This window comes from Chelon labrosus (assembly GCF_963514085.1).
Source record: "Chelon labrosus genome assembly, chromosome: 18".
In the NCBI taxonomy this organism is placed as follows: Eukaryota; Metazoa; Chordata; class Actinopteri; order Mugiliformes; family Mugilidae; genus Chelon; species Chelon labrosus.
In genome coordinates, this window is record NC_140351.1 from 21,785,613 (window position 1) to 21,802,616 (window position 17,004).

General features: G+C 39.1%; 2 protein-coding genes across 6 annotated transcripts in view; one reads left to right on the forward strand and one right to left on the reverse strand.

Moving 5' to 3' along the window:
* On the reverse strand, positions 1 to 11,299 carry LOC311503585 (pancreas/duodenum homeobox protein 1-like). Of its 3 annotated transcripts, none has more exons than XM_084566397.1 (6): positions 10,462 to 11,299; positions 4,064 to 4,136; positions 3,447 to 3,969; positions 2,333 to 2,477; positions 1,925 to 2,142; positions 1 to 1,038 (listed from the first exon to the last, which is right to left on the reverse strand). In XM_084566397.1, exon 6 carries the CDS (start codon positions 1,025 to 1,027, stop codon positions 653 to 655), a length of 375 nt encoding a protein of 124 aa, XP_084422523.1. In that variant the 5' UTR covers positions 1,028 to 1,038; positions 1,925 to 2,142; positions 2,333 to 2,477; positions 3,447 to 3,969; positions 4,064 to 4,136; positions 10,462 to 11,299; the 3' UTR covers positions 1 to 652. The 3 variants fall into 3 exon arrangements, with proteins under 3 accessions (XP_084422523.1, XP_084422522.1, XP_084422524.1); XM_084566396.1 differs by having other exon boundaries at positions 2,333 to 2,526; positions 2,663 to 3,969; XM_084566398.1 differs by lacking the exons at positions 3,447 to 3,969; positions 4,064 to 4,136 and having other exon boundaries at positions 10,462 to 10,482.
* The window catches only part of LOC311503583 (receptor-type tyrosine-protein kinase FLT3-like), a 19,911-nt gene continuing 12,672 nt past the window's right edge, over positions 9,766 to 17,004 (forward strand). Inside the window, exons 1-3 of one of the 3 annotated variants that reach the window (XM_084566393.1) lie at positions 9,766 to 10,020; positions 11,211 to 11,302; positions 11,816 to 11,892. In XM_084566393.1, the coding sequence (XP_084422519.1) occupies positions 9,998 to 10,020; positions 11,211 to 11,302; positions 11,816 to 11,892 (192 nt within the window). In that variant the 5' untranslated portion in view covers positions 9,766 to 9,997. The remainder of the gene's footprint in view (positions 10,021 to 11,210; positions 11,303 to 11,815; positions 11,893 to 17,004) is intronic. The other 2 variants (XM_084566394.1, XM_084566392.1) reach the window with 2 other exon arrangements.

The window sequence follows — 17,004 nt, forward strand, 5'->3', positions numbered from 1 at the left end:
TGAAAGGCTAAGATATATTCTTTATTCCAAATTTATTGTGAGAGTTATTCATCTATTAAACTTTAAAATGAATTCTTCAAACACTAAAACACCATTGACATGACAGGTGTACCTATATACACGTGGACACTGATACATGGAAAATACACTTTCTTGACATATTACACACATGTATAAACATGTTGTCGCCTATTTGCCAGGCTACTACTCACTCTGCTGATGTTAAAAAAAAACAAGGTAATGTAAAACTTTTACGCCATGCAACACTTGTGTAAAGCGAATCCTTCTCAAGGGGGAGAAAGGAGATGGTTCTGCTGTCTCTCTATGCCATCTGGTGTCCAACATATCTCAACGCACGTATGGTGAAGTAGAATGAAGAAACGTCCCTTCAGTCCAGAAATGTCACATTGTGAGATCCAAAAATGGGACTTAAGTTGTGGAAATTTTAATGGGTCCGTGGAAAATGAGCACATTATAGTTATAAATGTAATCTCATTCTGTAATTTTGGGAGAGTTAGTGGGGAGAGTCCATTATCGTCCTCAGAATTTAAAAAAAAAAAAAAAAGGTCTGCGTTAAAATATGGAGTTGAGTCTGTTCAGGTCCCATACAAAGTGAAATGATCCTTGAAATATTTTAACACTAAAAACTGGTCTATGCGGGCTCTCTGGGCCCAGATGCCGACAGAGTGTGACTGTGCAGCGGGGAAACAGGTGGTGTGGTGTTGAGAGGTCCGTTTGTGGAGGACACCCCACCTGCGGCCTCCCCCTGTTCTCCAGAGGTGATGGACGAGTCCTGGTCCGGGTCGGCGCCCCTCGCCCTCCTCCGGTCCTCCTCCTTCTTCCACTTCATGCGCCGGTTCTGGAACCAGATCTTGATGTGGCGCTCGGTGAGGCTCAGGGTCAGCGCCAGCTCCACGCGCCGCGGCCTCGAGATGTAGCGGTTGAACAGGAACTCCTTCTCGAGCTCCAGGAACTGAGCGCGCGTGTAGGCAGTCCTTGTGCGTTTGTTCTCCTCCGTTTCCGCCATCACGTACGGCCCTAAAACAAACACCGAGATTTATAAATGAGGCAAAAAACAAAATAAAATCAGACTCAAATTTTTAAATAAGTCAATTTTATATTCACTGAAATAATTGTCATAAAGAAGAAAACTATTTTGTAGCCTATATTTTTTTAATATGTATTAGCCAGCAGTATCTACAGAAACTACAGTGCATTTGTCTTACATATGCAGAAAGATAAAAAACAATGGCACAAAAAATAAAATCAGTAGTTTATAATCACACAAATACATTTCCTTATGTTCAACTTTGGAAAAAAAGATAATTTAAACTTTAATTTGTGTTAACTGCAGACTTCGGGTGGGGAGATTAAGAGATTAAGCAGAAGTTGTTTGCTTTTACTGTGGGACAACATACTATCCAGCATAAAAGATCTCGGTGCTCGTGTTGACCCACATCTTAAAATTCACTGCAGGGATCAAATGAAAAGGCCAACAACAAAATGTAAATCATTTACACTGATAAATAATGTGGTTTGTGATATCACGGGGAACAAACGCAAAGTCCTTTTAATCTGGTTTAATCACTGAGACTATAGCAAGCAAGGTTATTTATTCCAGTGGCTCAGTTAGAGTTATCATACATATTTTGCTTTTTAATCTCGATACTTAGTTACATAAACAAATGATAGAACGAAACTATCACCAGGATTTTAATGAAGTTAAATTACCAAATTGCAACCTCTAGTAGACAACAATAACTGTTTAGAAGGGTGCAACATCTGCAGTTGTCTGCACAACATTTACCTTACGTGCAAACTGACTTAAAGGCATTTTTCTGGCTTAGAAGTAATTTCTACAAAAGTCAATGTTTATGATGCTGTGTGTTTTGAGTTTCAGTGCGATCCCAACTCATATACATACCATCCCAGCCATTGGTGCAGGGGTGTTGTCTGTGTAAAAGTAGGTGGTCCCTCCTACAGTCTCTTTCTGGATAATGTGTGCACCCTGGTCAGATGCGGTGGTGGGAACCATGTAGTTGGCAGGGTTTGGGGTGTGACTGCGCCGTCGAGGAGCAGGTGAGGTGTGAGGTGTGATTTTTGGGGAGTGGAGAGGAGAAGATCCTGCTGACAATGACATGCCTAAAATTGGAGATAAAAAAAAAACACTGCTATATACCTTCAAGACATATAATTAAAGCATTCACAGCCTGTCACGGTATAAAATGTTTAAAAGGAAGGGGGAATACCCGTACTTGCTAAACTACACAACTTCAGAGCTGAAAATGGAAAAGAAAGAGAAAGTCGCCAGTAGCTCTCCAAAAACCCTCACCTGGAGCCAAAGCAGCAGCTGTGGAGCTGCTGAGACCAGGATGTGCAAAGATAGGCGAGGGGAAAGCCTGGACAGTGGACTGAGCCATGGTGGCCATACGTGGAGCCCCCTTAGGGATGAACTCACTTGCTGCCGGGTTTGGAGCCTGGAGACACATGTAAAAGCATGCGAGAATGACATGAAATTTACCATTCCTGTAAGAGACAATAAAACATCAAATGGACATTAAATTAAATCCACCCTTCTCTGCTTTCAAGTACCTGCTTATAGAAAAGTACAGCACTGAACTTAAAAGGCACTTTAAAACAATTTCTTGGGCACTGTGCTCACCTTTCTCCTTTGGGAAATGCTAAGAGCACCAAACTCACTGAACAGTGAGTAGGGCTGAACGATTTTGGAAAATAATCTTTTCATGCCAATATTGCGATTGCGATGCGATATGCGATTTTAAAGGTCTTTGTCTTCTGTATTATTAAGCAAAGACAAGCAATACATCATATAGTATGGCCAACACTGTATTAGATTAAAAAGAAACGGTTCTTTCCTGGAAGCCAGACCTGTTATGATGACATGAGGTGATGCAAGAATTGATGACTGACATTTTTATTTGACTAATTCAATCACAATAGTATTTTGTACATACACAATAGTATACTGTCACGTGACCAGAGTGCAGCCTCGTTTGCTCACACGTTTTACACGCGCATGTCACGTTGTAGCGGGTTTGACTCGTTTTAATGTTGGGGTGCCAGTCAGAGTCAAGTCTGACAACGTAAAATAAAACGGAACAAAAAATAATTAGTCAACCCACACAAAATAATAACCACAATTATGATTATGATCATCAGTGCCAAAACAAACAAACAAAAAAGGGTGCGCCTTAGTCCGTCTCTTAATTTCAGTTCAGTCCGGTTGGAAAAGTCTGTTTCAGTGTTCGGCAAAATCCCAGTTCAGTCCAGTACCTGCGCCCCCACAAAACGACAACTCAAAACTCCGCTCCGGGTTTTACCGCGGGCTCCGACACAAAATAAGGAAATAACTCAAAATAACGAGCGTCTCTCGTCGCGGTGCAGCAAACGGCACATACAAAACAAAAATGCACACGAGTACTCACGGTACCGAAGTTTTTTAACGTAGTCAGTCAGTCAGTCAGAGTCGGACTTGCTCCACTGGAACGGTATCTCCCGACTCCTGAGACAGCTGATCCGACAGGGAAATAAACAAATCCAAGCGGCAATCGTGCCGACGGAACTCCAGCGAGAGGATTTAGTGGACCGCTGTCACTCTTCTCCTCCACGGACTTTCCTTCTGACTCTCATTCTACGGCGGGGGCTCACCGGTGACTTGCACTCATCATAAATGTCCTTCCTGGAGGACGGATTCAAACTACGCGGGAATCGGTGGATTATCTCCATTGGAGTAGGAGATGAATGTGGGTGGATGACGGAGGAAGCCATGAATGGAGGTGTGTTTTGTGATTATGACTTTGCGGGCGCTACAACGTGAACAGGGTATAATCGCAGCCGTAATCGCAGCCTTTGCGGTTCGAAAATTGCACTTGATCATATCGCGATATTATCGCGAATGCAATATATCGTTCAGCCCTAACAGTGAGGATGTCGGCGAGTTCACTGGATCTGCAAAAGATCAAGTGTAAGGAGTTGAAAAGTCTGATTTCTATAGACAGTGGATGAGTGTGAACTAGTGCACAGAGCTCTGAGGCCCTATTACCGTGACTGTTGTGGCTGAAGTTCTTGGCACCATCGTTTAGGAGACTGGGAGAGCTGCTGCTGGTAGTCATTCGCTGGAGATGAGCATCAAGAACAGATGTGTTACCAATGACATTCTACATTCCTCCAAATTTATTATTACCAATAAAATATATCACAATTATGTTGTGACAAAATATGTGAATTCAAATACATAATTTTGCAACATATTTAAACAACTATTTGTAGTGTTTCGTTCTATGTACTAGGTATGCTAGTGAAAACAAATGCATTCGAATACAGTAGTCCTGCACTAAGGCCTCGTCCACACGTACGAAAACGATCTTTTCCCTCTCCGTTTTCGATCATCGTTTCAAGAAATATCCGCGTCCACACGGATCCGTTTCAGCACGACCGAAAACGCTACTTCATATTCCAGGCCTATAGGTGGCGCTGTTTCAGTTTCAGAAATTCACCAAAAACGGAAAGGAAGAGGCGGAGCATGCGCACAAATCTTGAGCGCTGTTTACAAATCGCCTTTTTTGCTCAGCGTGGTGGCACAGGAGCGTGATATTTTGCCCTAGTAACCCTAATAGGCTCAACATCGTCTCCAGCAGGAAAACTAGCATGTAGTCCGCCATTGTTGTTGATGTTGTTACGAGACGTCTCGCGGGAGGTGGAAGGCTGCTCGGGAGTGTGGCGATGACGTCATCGTTTTCCCCGTTTTCGCCGTCCACATAGAAACGCAAGAGCTGCGTTTGCGAATTTCTCCACCCTGGGACCCGTTTTCAGAAAAGTGTTTCTTTGCGTTTCTGCATAGATTACAACAGATGGTAACAGAGGCCTCAGGTTGAAGTATGGAAAGTTATTTTGGTGTTTGATCAAAAGGGAGGACCAGATATGCATCCAGTTCACATTACAAAAGCAATAGAGAAGGAAATAGGCAAGATTAATCACGCGCGTTTCATGGGGAACGGGAGGCTACTGATCTTTGCAAATTCCAAGGAACAACAAAGTAATATTCTCAAGAAAACCACACTTAACAACCTCAAGGTAATGTCACATATTCCTGGTGCAGCATCTAAGGTCAGAGGAGTAATATCTGGAATCCCAACTTCAGTTTCAATAGAGGAGATTATGGAAAGTTTAAAAGAGTATGATCTAGTTGAAGCTAAGCGATTGACAAAAGGTAAAGAAAAAACAGAAAGCCTGTCTATATTATTAGGATTCAAGAAAGAACTACCCATCAGGGTTCAACTGGGATACATGTCATACTCTGTGAGAGAATATATCCCGCCACCGTTAAGATGTTTTAATTGCCAACGGTATGGTCATGCTGCTAGCCAATGTCGAGGAAAAATTAGATGTGCGAAATGTGGAGGAGAACATGAGTATGGCAAATGTGAGCAAAATGTTGTGCTAAAATGTTGTAATTGTGGTGGCAATCATAGTGCAGCTTATGGGGGTTGTGAGAAGTACAAAGAGGCAAAAGAAGTCCAGAAATGCAAAATGATTCATAAAGTTTCCTATGCTGAGGCGGTTAAGAAAGTTGAAATGGAAAAGAAAGATGCTAGCCTAACTGTACCCCGCTATACACCAGAGCAAGCTCAGGAAACAAATGTTAGCAACCCAATTAACAGAATAAATCACAGGAGCCTTCCTAAGGAGAGAGACCAGCAGGTCAGCAGGCCCAGACTTAATTCTCAACAGTCAGAGTGCTGTGAATACAAAAAGAAAATGTCTGAAGAAATGTTGTTGGTCAAGAAAAATGACTTCCTTGCCTTCATTTGTGCAGTGATAAGTAAAGCAACTGAACTTCCTCAGGGAACTAATAAAGTAAAAGCAATTGTGGATATTGCAAATGACTTTTTAGGATTTAGCTCACAAGCTAGTAAAATTCAAGAGATGATGAATAGTAAATATGAGGGTCAAAATAGTGATTAAAAGCTTTATGGTACTTTTCATTCTTCAATGGAATGCCAGAAGTCTAATAGCGAATGGTCAAGAATTTAAGAGATATATACATAATCTGAAAGAAAAACCTGAGGTCATATGTATTCAAGAAACTTGGTTAAAACCACACCTTGATTTTGTATTGAAAGGATATAATGGCATTAGATGTGATAGAGGAAAAGGCAGAGGAGGACGGTGTATGACATTTATTAAATTAGGACTTCCATATAGGTTTACTAACTCCAAGGATCATGAATGTGTGGTAACTGAAATATTTAACAAAGGTAGTGGTAATTTTACTATCATTAACTATTATAATCCATGTAAAGCATTAAATAGTGAATTATTGAACAGTATTTTTAAGAAAAGCCACAGAGAGATTTGGTGTGGGGATTTCAATGCTCACAACAGTTTATGGGGTAGTAAACAGACAGATTTGAATGGTGAGGCAGTGGAAGATATGATGAATGATAGAATGCTAGTGTGTATAAATAATGGTTATGGTACTAGAATTAATGTTTATAAAAATGAAACTTCTTGTATAGACTTAACACTAGTTGATAGGAAAATTGCCAGTAGATGTGAATGGGAAATAGATCAAAGCACAAGCATGGGAAGTGATCACTTCCCGATTACATGTGCAGTTAACATTGAATTTAAGATTGAACAAAATCATGTGCCCCAAAGATGGAATTTTAAAAAAGCAGATTGGGAGAAATTTGTAGAAAACTGTGGGAATGGGGAAAGTATATCAATTAATAATGATCAGTCAGTCGCTGAAATGAATAGTAATGTCAGTTCTTTTATATTGGTTGCTGCCAGCCAAAGCATTCCTGTTAGTCAAAACCAAAAGAAGCAAACCAATGTTCCATGGTGGAATGATAAGTGTTCTGAGGCTATCAAGGACAGGAATAGAGCTTTTAAGAATCTGCGTAGAACATTGACAATGGAGAATCTTATTAACTACCAAAGGAAGAAGGCTTTAGCCAGGAAGGTTATTAAAGAAGCTAAGAGAGATTCATTGAGACAGTTCTGCTCAACAATAGGAAGAGAGACCACTTTAAACAGAGTATGGATGATGATTAAGAAGATGATAGGCAAATTTAAGCCTCCTCAGGTTTCTGTCTTAATTAAAGATGGGACACATGCAATATCAGATATGGAAAAAGCCAATATGCTTGCTAAAGCTTTTGCAGACATTCATAAGGGTAGCCACTTGGATGAGAGGTATAAGAAAAGGAAAGAAGAGGTACTGAAAATAAATAGGAATATCTTAAATACTAAAGAGTCAAATATGTCTATTATGGATTCTGAAATTAATATGTCAGAACTTAAAAGGGCACTGAGTAATACTGCATACTCTGCACCAGGGACGGACAACAGGTGTTATGCTATGTTTAGGAAATTGCCTGATAATATATTGGTGAATGTCCTTAAGCTGGTTAACAAAGTATGGAATGAAGGTAAATTACCAAACATGTGGAAATGTGCAAGAATACTTCCATTTCCTAAGCCAGGTAAAGATTCAAGTGACCCAGGAAACTATAGGCCTATTGCGCTCACTTCACATCTTGGAAAATTAATGGAAAAAATTGTAGTTGGGCGTTTGAATTATTTTCTAGAATACATAAATCCACTTAAAGGGTATCAAACTGGATTTAGGAGGTGCAAGTCAACAACTGATGCTCTGGTTAAGGTATGTAATGAAATTGAAAAGTCGTTAATAATGAAAGAAGTAATGGTGACAGTTTTCCTGGATATAGAGAAAGCCTATGATACTATGTGGAGAGAAGGTTTGTTGATAAAACTAGGAAAATTGGGAATTAATGGGAAAATGTATAATTACATACTTGACTTTCTTTCTCAACGTTCTATCAGGGTCAAAGTGGGTGATGCAGTGTCTGATGAGTGTATTGTTGAAAATGGAATTCCTCAAGGGAGTGCTATCAGCCCTATCTTGTTCAATATAATGATTAATGACATATATGAAAAACTGGGAGATAGTAACGAAGGCCTATTATACGCAGATGATGCTGTCATTTGGAGAAGAGGACGTAACATCTCATATATTAATGATAAAATTCAAAAGGACATCCATGTTCTTGAACAGTGGGGAATTGATTGGGGTTTTAAATTTTCTGTCCCAAAGTCACAGGTTGTGTATTTTACTAGGAAAAAAGTCCCTGAAACTTATAAAATTATGCTATATAATCAGCAACTTGAAAGAAGTGAAAAATTTAAGTATCTAGGAATGTGGTTAGATGCCAAACTTACATGGAAATATCACATTGAATATATTGAAACAAAGTGTAAAAAAGTAATTAACCTTATGAGAATGGTCACTGGCCATAATTGGGGAGCCGACAGGCTGTCTCTGATAAACATATATAAAGCATTGATAAGATCAACCATTGATTATGGCTGTATAATGTATAGTTCAGCATGTAAGACATCCCTCAAGAAAATTGAAAGGATGCAGTTTAAAGCTTTGAGAATTGCCCTTGGTGCGTTTAAAACAACTCCTACAAGTGCTTTATTAGTTGAATCTAAGGAAACCCCTATTAATTTAAGGTATAAGAAATTGTTCCTAACTTATTGGGTAAAGTTAAAAGGAAGTTTCAACAACCCAGCTACGTCAGTGCTTAGTGATTGTTGGGAATATTCTAAAAAGTCCAGTGGATTTGGTTGGAATATTGAAAATTTAGTGAATCATTATGGATTAAAAGAATTGAAGTATGGCCCAGCATTAGCTTTAAGTTGTATCCCACCATGGCTGCTTCCTGTCCCAGAGGTAAATGTTGATTTATTAACGGAAAAATGTGAGCATCACAATAAGCAAAGTTTTACTGAAGCCTGCTTAAGTTATTTAAATACTACATATTATGGATATCTGAAAATATTTACAGATGGTTCTAAAGAACCCAAAGGTCATTGTGGTATTGGTATTTATATTCCAGAATTTGAAAAAAGAAATGGGTATAGAGTGAGTGACCATTTATCAGTATACTCTATAGAGATGACTGCAATAATAACTGCCCTTAGGTGGGTTGAAGAGATTAAACCTCTTAGATCAGTAATATGTACAGACTCTATGGCAGTATTAGAAAGTTTTATAACAGATAATGCAATACGAGAGGATTTGGTATTAGAGGTAAAGTATCTTCTTTTAAATCTTATAAGCCTTGGACTAACGGTGCAGTTCTGTTGGATTCCAGGCCATTATGGAATTGATGGCAATGAAACTGCTGATAAGTTAGCTAAAAAAGCTCTGGAATCAGAACAAGTGGAAATTCACATTCCATTGGGTAAAGGAGATGCTAAAGCATTAATTAAATCACAGATCATGCTAAAGTGGCAAGATGAATGGGAGTCAGAGAATAATGCCAGATACTATCATAGGAACCAGAATTGTGTTGGAGGGAAAAGAATCACCTTATTGGGTCTTAATAGGCATGAAGAAGTTATTATAACCAGACTGAGGTTGGGACACACAGGCCTTAATTCCACTTTATCCTTAATAGGTAAAAGTAATGGCATATGCTCTGAATGTAACGTCTTGGAGGATGTCACCCATGTTTTATTTAAATGTAAGAAATTTTACCAACACAGACAGAAATGGAAAGACTCTGATGCAGGAAATGACATTCATAATATATTATTAGAACAAGGAATTGAGGGACTAAGATGCAAGTATTTCATCATGTATCTTAATGATACTGGTTTAAGTAGAAGAATTTAGTTCTTTTTTTTTTGGGGGAGAGGTTGGTTTTGTTATTGTTTTATGATTTTATGATTTAATGTGTCACTTGCCAACGTCCTTATTACACACTCCTGTGTAGTAGCCTAGTAGGTGGCGGTATATATCATGAAGATATGATCCGCCAGGAAACAGAAGAAGAAGAAGAAGAAGATCTGTGTGGACGCGGATATTTCTTGAAACGATGCCCTCGAAAACGGAGAGGGAAAAGACCGTTTTCGTACGTGTGGACGAGGCCTTAGCTACATGAAGTTTGTGGTATTTAGCAGGTGTTTAAAATAACAGAGAGCTGTTGATTCATCTGTTGTCAGTCTGGAGGCTGTAGTACAAATCAAGTTTTATAGTGTTGTATTGACACATTTTAGTCAGTGAGCTAGGCGAAATGACAGAATCACTTTTGTGTTTAACTCGATACAGTTTATTCCTAACATCATTACATCCACCTGAATTACCACTTTTCGTACGCCGTTTCAACAAAAACTGAACATTATAACAGTCATGAAAGGAAGCAGGTTTTGTCTTTTGCGTAGGTGGGAGTCCACTGTTCATGGCACCGCTGCTGCCGCCACTGCTGCCGGAAGACACTCAAACATAGAGAGACGCAGATAGCTAGCGTGCTAGCCAGCTAGCTCGCAAACAGTTTCCCCTTAAAGCAGCGGATAAATATCACTTCAGCTGTTGAAGAGCATTTGATATCCCACAGTACTCACATTATAAGGCTAAGTTGCATTTGGTTTGCGGGAATATGATTGCATGCGTGAAGTCCTGGTCGTCGTTGTTGTCACTATCCATGCAGCTGCCTTCTTCGCAAAGTAGCCTGTTGTTGTTTTTGCTCGCAGTCAGGTTGCTCTGCTAGAAAGCTAACGTAGCTTTGCATTGTGGGTAGTGGCAGAGAGTAGCAGAGTTTACCTGCTGCAAGCTGAACTTGGATCCTCCTATGTTATGGATATAATCAATAACATAGGAGGAGGTGGATATGTTTATAGGATGTATGATTTTCAGTGTTTGTGTGTAATCTGATGTCAGATAGGTCAACGTTAAGAAATACATAAAAAAAATGATTGAGGTAAAACAATAAAAATGTTCATTTAATTAAAAAACAGACATAAAAGGAAAATTGCATAACTAATTTGATTACGTTTTGTCTGCTCCCACTTATTAGCAAATAAAACAAAACAAAAATACACATTTTAAAGAATAAGATATTTTAATTTTAAAAGATTAAAATTGTATTTCTTACATTTTCTTAAGAAACTTCTTCACTGAGTCTATATTTTACCTCCCATAGTGTTATAACAGTCCCTTGTGGCATTAGAAATGGTTTCTATCATCTTCATATTTTGGGGCTTTTTTTTTTTTTTTTGCATTTTTATTTTTTTACAGCACGAATATTCTGCCAGGCGTGGCCACACAGTTTCACCGTATGCACTTATACTTCCTCTGTTTTGTTTGCTCGCAGTCCTGTGCGTAGCACAGTTTCGCAGTCTGATGGAATATGTGACCTAGATAGAAAGAGAGCATCAATGCAGAGAAAAAGAAATATGATTGCAGGTGAGTACGACTATTTCAGGCCCCTCTTCTGTGATGCTGATTTCTGGACATAAATCATGGTGAAATTGTAATTTATGCAATTTGTCACATTGAGGTGGGGATTTTTTAAGGCCATTTACCAAAACCTTTTTTTTTTTCTCTAAAAATGCTGCTGAGATCATGTGTAATTTAGACTTTGAGAGTTATTAGCATAATTCAGTATAAGCATTTTGTCTTTGTGCCAAATTGTTCATGTACACATGATGTCCTCTAGATAGTATGTGTCTACGTGTAATTGCATGAGTTAAAGTTAAATTTATTACTTAAGAAAAGGAAATACCATGTGTAATATAAAATATGCAATAACAATGTGAATAAATTAAAACACTGCATAGTAAATTTGTGTTTTTCTGAAATTTTTGCATTGCACTTTTTTATATTTGCATCTTCTCAAGATAAAATATTTGCCGCTTATTTAAATTCCTTTAATTCAAAAGATGATTAAAATAAAGTTACAAATTTCTCTCTTTCAAGCTGTTCTCCTGCTGTGTGCTGTAGGACCGCTCGGCTCTGATGGTGTGGAGCCCCAGGCTTGTGTACCCAGTCCTGAGGTAAGTGGTTTTAACTGAACAACGATCAATGGGCTAAAAAAAAAAAAAAAAAAAAAGAAACAGTATATTTCTCAAACGATTATATTGAAATATGATTATAGTTCTTCAAGAGCCACGCTGGAGGCACCAAGGATCTGAACAGAATAAATTACACATACTTGGATAAACACATCAACACTTAGGATGAGATACAAGTAGACATCCATTTACTCTGTTGGTTTTACAGAACAAGCTATATACAGTACATTTTGTGATGCAATAAGGTCCGTTACAGCACAGGTCCGTTTGAGCTCCGTTTTAGGTCCGTTTTACGACAGCGCCAAAAGTGCCAAGTGAACGTTGGGTCTCGCTTGACTGTCGTCTTGCAGACACGGCCCACATCCGTACTACGGACTTCAGCCAGAAGCGCCAAAAAATAATAAAAAAAATATCATCAAACCAAGCTGTCAACGCAGATTTATCTGACCAGCTATGCACACGTAAGTTTTTATGTGTTTATTCTATGTGTTTATTATGTACATCTATTTGTATGTGTTTATTCTAATTTACTATTACTTAAACGTGCAAGTGAAATGCTGTTTGCTTTGTAGATAGCAGTTACAGGCGCACCAGGAGTCTGTGTTAGCCGTTTGATGTTAAAGCCGCATCTATAGCGCTACTGCGCTATACAAATAGGCTATGAGTGTTGCACAGAATAGACCCAATTATAGGATAACCGAATCAACTTTTTAATATCATGACATATATTTGCGCTAATGTGCTGAATTTTAAAAGGTGGTCTTAGTTTAGGATGACCAGACGTCCCCGGTTTCAGGGGACAGTCCCCGTTTTTGGTTGCCTCCGGGAAAATACAGAAAAAAACTACCTATGTCCCTGTTTTTTGAAGATAAAACTTGTATGTATTTCAATCAGATTGACAGTCAAACTAAAAATGTCCCCGTTTTTTCCAAAATTTTGGGATTATGTCCCCGGTTTTGGTCTCGGACATCTGGTCGGCGGACAGGATCGAGGAGGGCGTCAGCAGCAGGAGCAGCAACAGCAGTGATTTTGTTTAAGTGCATGTTTTGTTTTGTTTTGTTTTTCACGTTGTGTAAAAACAAAACTGGGTCTTAGCCTGCGCGTTTTTTTTAATCCATTAATTCTGTGTTTGTTGTTCTCTGTGTTAATTGTTGACTTTGTTCATGACTTTGTTGTTCGTTTTTTATAATTAAATCTATGAATTCGTGGTCATTAACTCAGTGTTTGTTAACTTTGTTCACGTTGTTTTAGTAGGCTATGCGTTTTAATCATGAAAACGATTTATTTCAGCTATAGCCTATATGCATTGCTCCAACTGAAATCTGCCGAAAATAAGGCAAAAGGACAATCCAGTGGTGATTTAAGCGGAATCGTAACACATCCGGCACAGCTCCGGTAGGCGGAATCGTTTCACGCACCCGTTACGCATCTGTAACGGGATGATCAGGCGGTGATGGATCGGCGCTGGCACATATCCGCAACAACCCCTAAAAACAGACCAGAAACGGCTTCGGCCCGATGTGCGTTTGGACTCAGGAACGAGTCCGTGAGGCGGATGCGGGCCAGACCCGGCTCTATCGTTTTGCGGTTGCGGCCCTGTTCCGTTACAGCGTCCAGTGGCTATCTGGGTAGTGTCACAAATGTAGAGGAAGTTTCTTCCATTATCTCAGGACCATTTAACCAACTGCACAAAGAGAATTTTATTATCTTTTACAGTAGGAAAAGCAAAAGTGCTATTTTGGTTTCACCTTTAACGAAAATGTGACAAGGTTGAAAACATGTTAGTGCTGAAGAGTAACTGCATTGACTCAGATACTATTTCCATTTTAGTCTACTTTAAAATGATATGCGTCTCCATTTGGTTTTTACCAGTGCCATTGAGTGACAGAGTTGCGACACTCCCATAGACCTCCGTTGTAAAAAATGGCGGCGCTTTTAACCGCCTACTTCCGGATTTGAAAGTCGGATTAGTTCCAAACACTGTCATTTGGGCGTTGGACCTCATTCACTTAAATTGCTGCTAGTTGAGTTGTTCCAGAGCTAAGCTGCTGAAATATCGACCTCTTTTGAATTGTCAACTGTCTATATTGTATCAGAGGCCCTTTGCGATGCTTATACTGGTCTTCATTTGTATATGCACAGCGTAATTATTTATATTTTATCTTGGTTGTTTCAACCAATTTTCTAGCATTGCCTGCTAGCCTGCTAATTAGCCAGCGCGACTTCCCCTGCTGTGACGGTAGTTCGGTAATGAATCGCTACCACCTTTATAGCAACTTTTATTTAATTGAATTTTGGGATATAACTTTTAATTATGTGACGTGTTGGCTGTACTTAATTTGTTGTACTGTTCCTGTTCCATGTTCACTTGGCTAGTGTACAATTTGCCCAGCGCTACTTGCTGATGCTTGATGAGATGCTGATAGATTGCTATCCCGTATGTCAAGGCATTGTCGTGACTCGTGATTTGAGCGAGGGTTATTTAATTAGGAATGACGGGAATTTTAGGACAGGCGAGTTTGGCGTTGTGGTCCTGGGGGTGGCCACTCATCAGAAGAAGTGAGCTAGCTTCTAGGCGAATTCTGAACGGACCGCCATGGCAGACCTCTTTGCGTTATCACGAAGGTAGGCTAATAGCTGAATCGGAATTTATAAGCAAAATCACGGGAATCAATAGGCAAGGCAAGGCAAGGCAAGTTTATTTGTATAGCACAATTCGTACATGAGGCAATTCAAAGTGCTTTACAGAAGCAGAAGATATAAAAGCAGATTTAAAAGCATAGAACATAGAATATAGAAAACACAAAAGGAAATAAAAACAAATTATTTTAAATAAAATAATTACAGTAATTGGAATCATAAAAGACTGATTTAAAATCAATAAAATAATAAAATGTGTCTAAGAAAAAGCTGCAGCAAATAACAATGTTTTCAAGCCTGATTTAAATGAATGAACAGTTGGTGCGGACCTCAAGTGTGCAGGGAGTGTGTTCCACAGGTGAGGAGCAGAATAACTGAAAGCTGCTTCACCTTGTTTGGTTCTAATTTTGGGAACACACAATAGACCTGTCCCTGACGACCTAAGGGGTCTGGATGCTTCATATGGAATTAGTAAGTCAACAATATATCTTGGTGCCAGACCATTTAGTGCTTTGTAGACCAGCAGTAAGATTTTAAACTCTATCCTTTGGCTCACAGGAAGCCAGTGCAGTGATCTGAGCACTGGTGTGATATGATCCATTTTCCTAGTGTTTGTTAGCACTCTTGCAGCAGCGTTCTGGATCAGCTGTAGTTGTCTAATGGATTTTTTGTTCAGACCAGTAAAGACACCATTGCAATAGTCCAATCTACTGAAAATAAATGCATGAACAAGTTTTTCCATGTCTTCTTTGGACAAAAATCCCTTAATTCTGGCTATGTTTTTCAGGTGGTAATACGCTGATCTGGTAATGAGCTTTAGATGGTCATTAAAATTCAAGTCAGAGTCAATAATTACACCAAGATTTCTGGCTTTATCAGTTGATGTCAATGACATGGAGTTAAGGTGAGCCCTGATCTTTGATCTTTCACTTTTGGGGCCAAAGACAATCACTTCAGTCTTATCTGCATTAAGCTGGAGAAAATTTTGGCACATCCATTCATTGATTTGATGAATGCACTTGCTCAGTGAAAGTAAGGGACCGTAATCATCTGATGACATCGAGATATAAAGTTGTGTGTCATCTGCATACGTATGATAAGAAATATTATGGTCCTCCATAATCTGGGCAAGGGGCAGCATGTAGATATTGAAGAGAAGTGGTCCAAGAATGGAACCTTGCGGCACCCCACACATAATCTTTTTTCGTTCAGACACATGTTCACCAATTGACACAAAGTATTCCCTATCTTGTAGATATGATTTGAACCAGTGTAGTACAGTGCCAGTTAGTCCCACCCACTTTTCTAGTCTGTCAAGCAGTATATCATGATCAACTGTATCAAAGGCAGCACTAAGATCTAATAATACCAAGACTGAAGTCATAGAAGCATCATTATTCAGATGTATGTCATTTAGAACTTTGATAAGTACAGTCTCAGTGCTGTGGTGTGGACGAAAACCAGACTGAAATGCATTAAAGAGATTGTTCTGCGTCATGAAAGCATGAGTTTGCTGAAAAACAATCTTTTCAATGATTTTTCCTAGAAAGGGAAGATTTGATATTGGCCTGTAGTTACTTATTACTGAAGCATCCAGATTAGACTTTTTTAGGAGAGGTTTTATTACTGCAGTTTTCAGTGCTTGAGGAAACTGACCGGACTGAATAGAGTTATTTATTATCTGCAATACATCTGAAGCTATACTATTAAAAACATTTTTAAAAAAGTTTGTTGGCAGAATATCAAGGCAGCATGTTGTGGATTTTAGCTGCGATACAGCTTCCGTCAGAGCTCTGTGATCTAGAAGGTCAAAATGTGCCAGATTAACTGGAGAAAAAGAAGGCACAAGAGGAGTTACAATTTTGCCTGAGCTGGAGCTGCAAACTGTTTGTCTTATCCTTGAAATTTTATCTGTGAAAAAGGCTGCGAAATCATTACATGACTTGCTGGATAGCAGTTCCGGAGGGACTGATGTTTTGGGATTTGTCAGCCCATCCACAACAGAAAACAAAGTGCGGGAATTGTTACAGTTTCTGTTAATAATCTCGGAAAAGAATGCTTGTCTTGCCTTCTTCAGCTCATAGTTGTAGGTGTGGAGACTGTTTTTGTAAATCTCAAAATGAACCTGGAGTTTGGTTTTTCGCCACCTGCGTTCTGCCTGTCTGCAGACTCTTTTCTGGTCTTTGACCAGTGCTGTGTTCCTCCAAGAGGCCTTTTTCCTTCCTGTCAAAATTTTGGTCCTAATAGGGGCAATGGAGTCAATAATAGTTGTAACTTTGGAACTGAAACTATTGACAAGATCATCAATCGAAGCTGAGGGCAGTGTTGGTGATGGTGTAAAAGACTGAGCGAAGACTGCACAGGTGTTATCATTAATATAACGTTTTTTGATTACCTCTGTGACATTATTGTTATGGATAGCAGGCGTAGTTATTTTAAATGACACACAGTAAT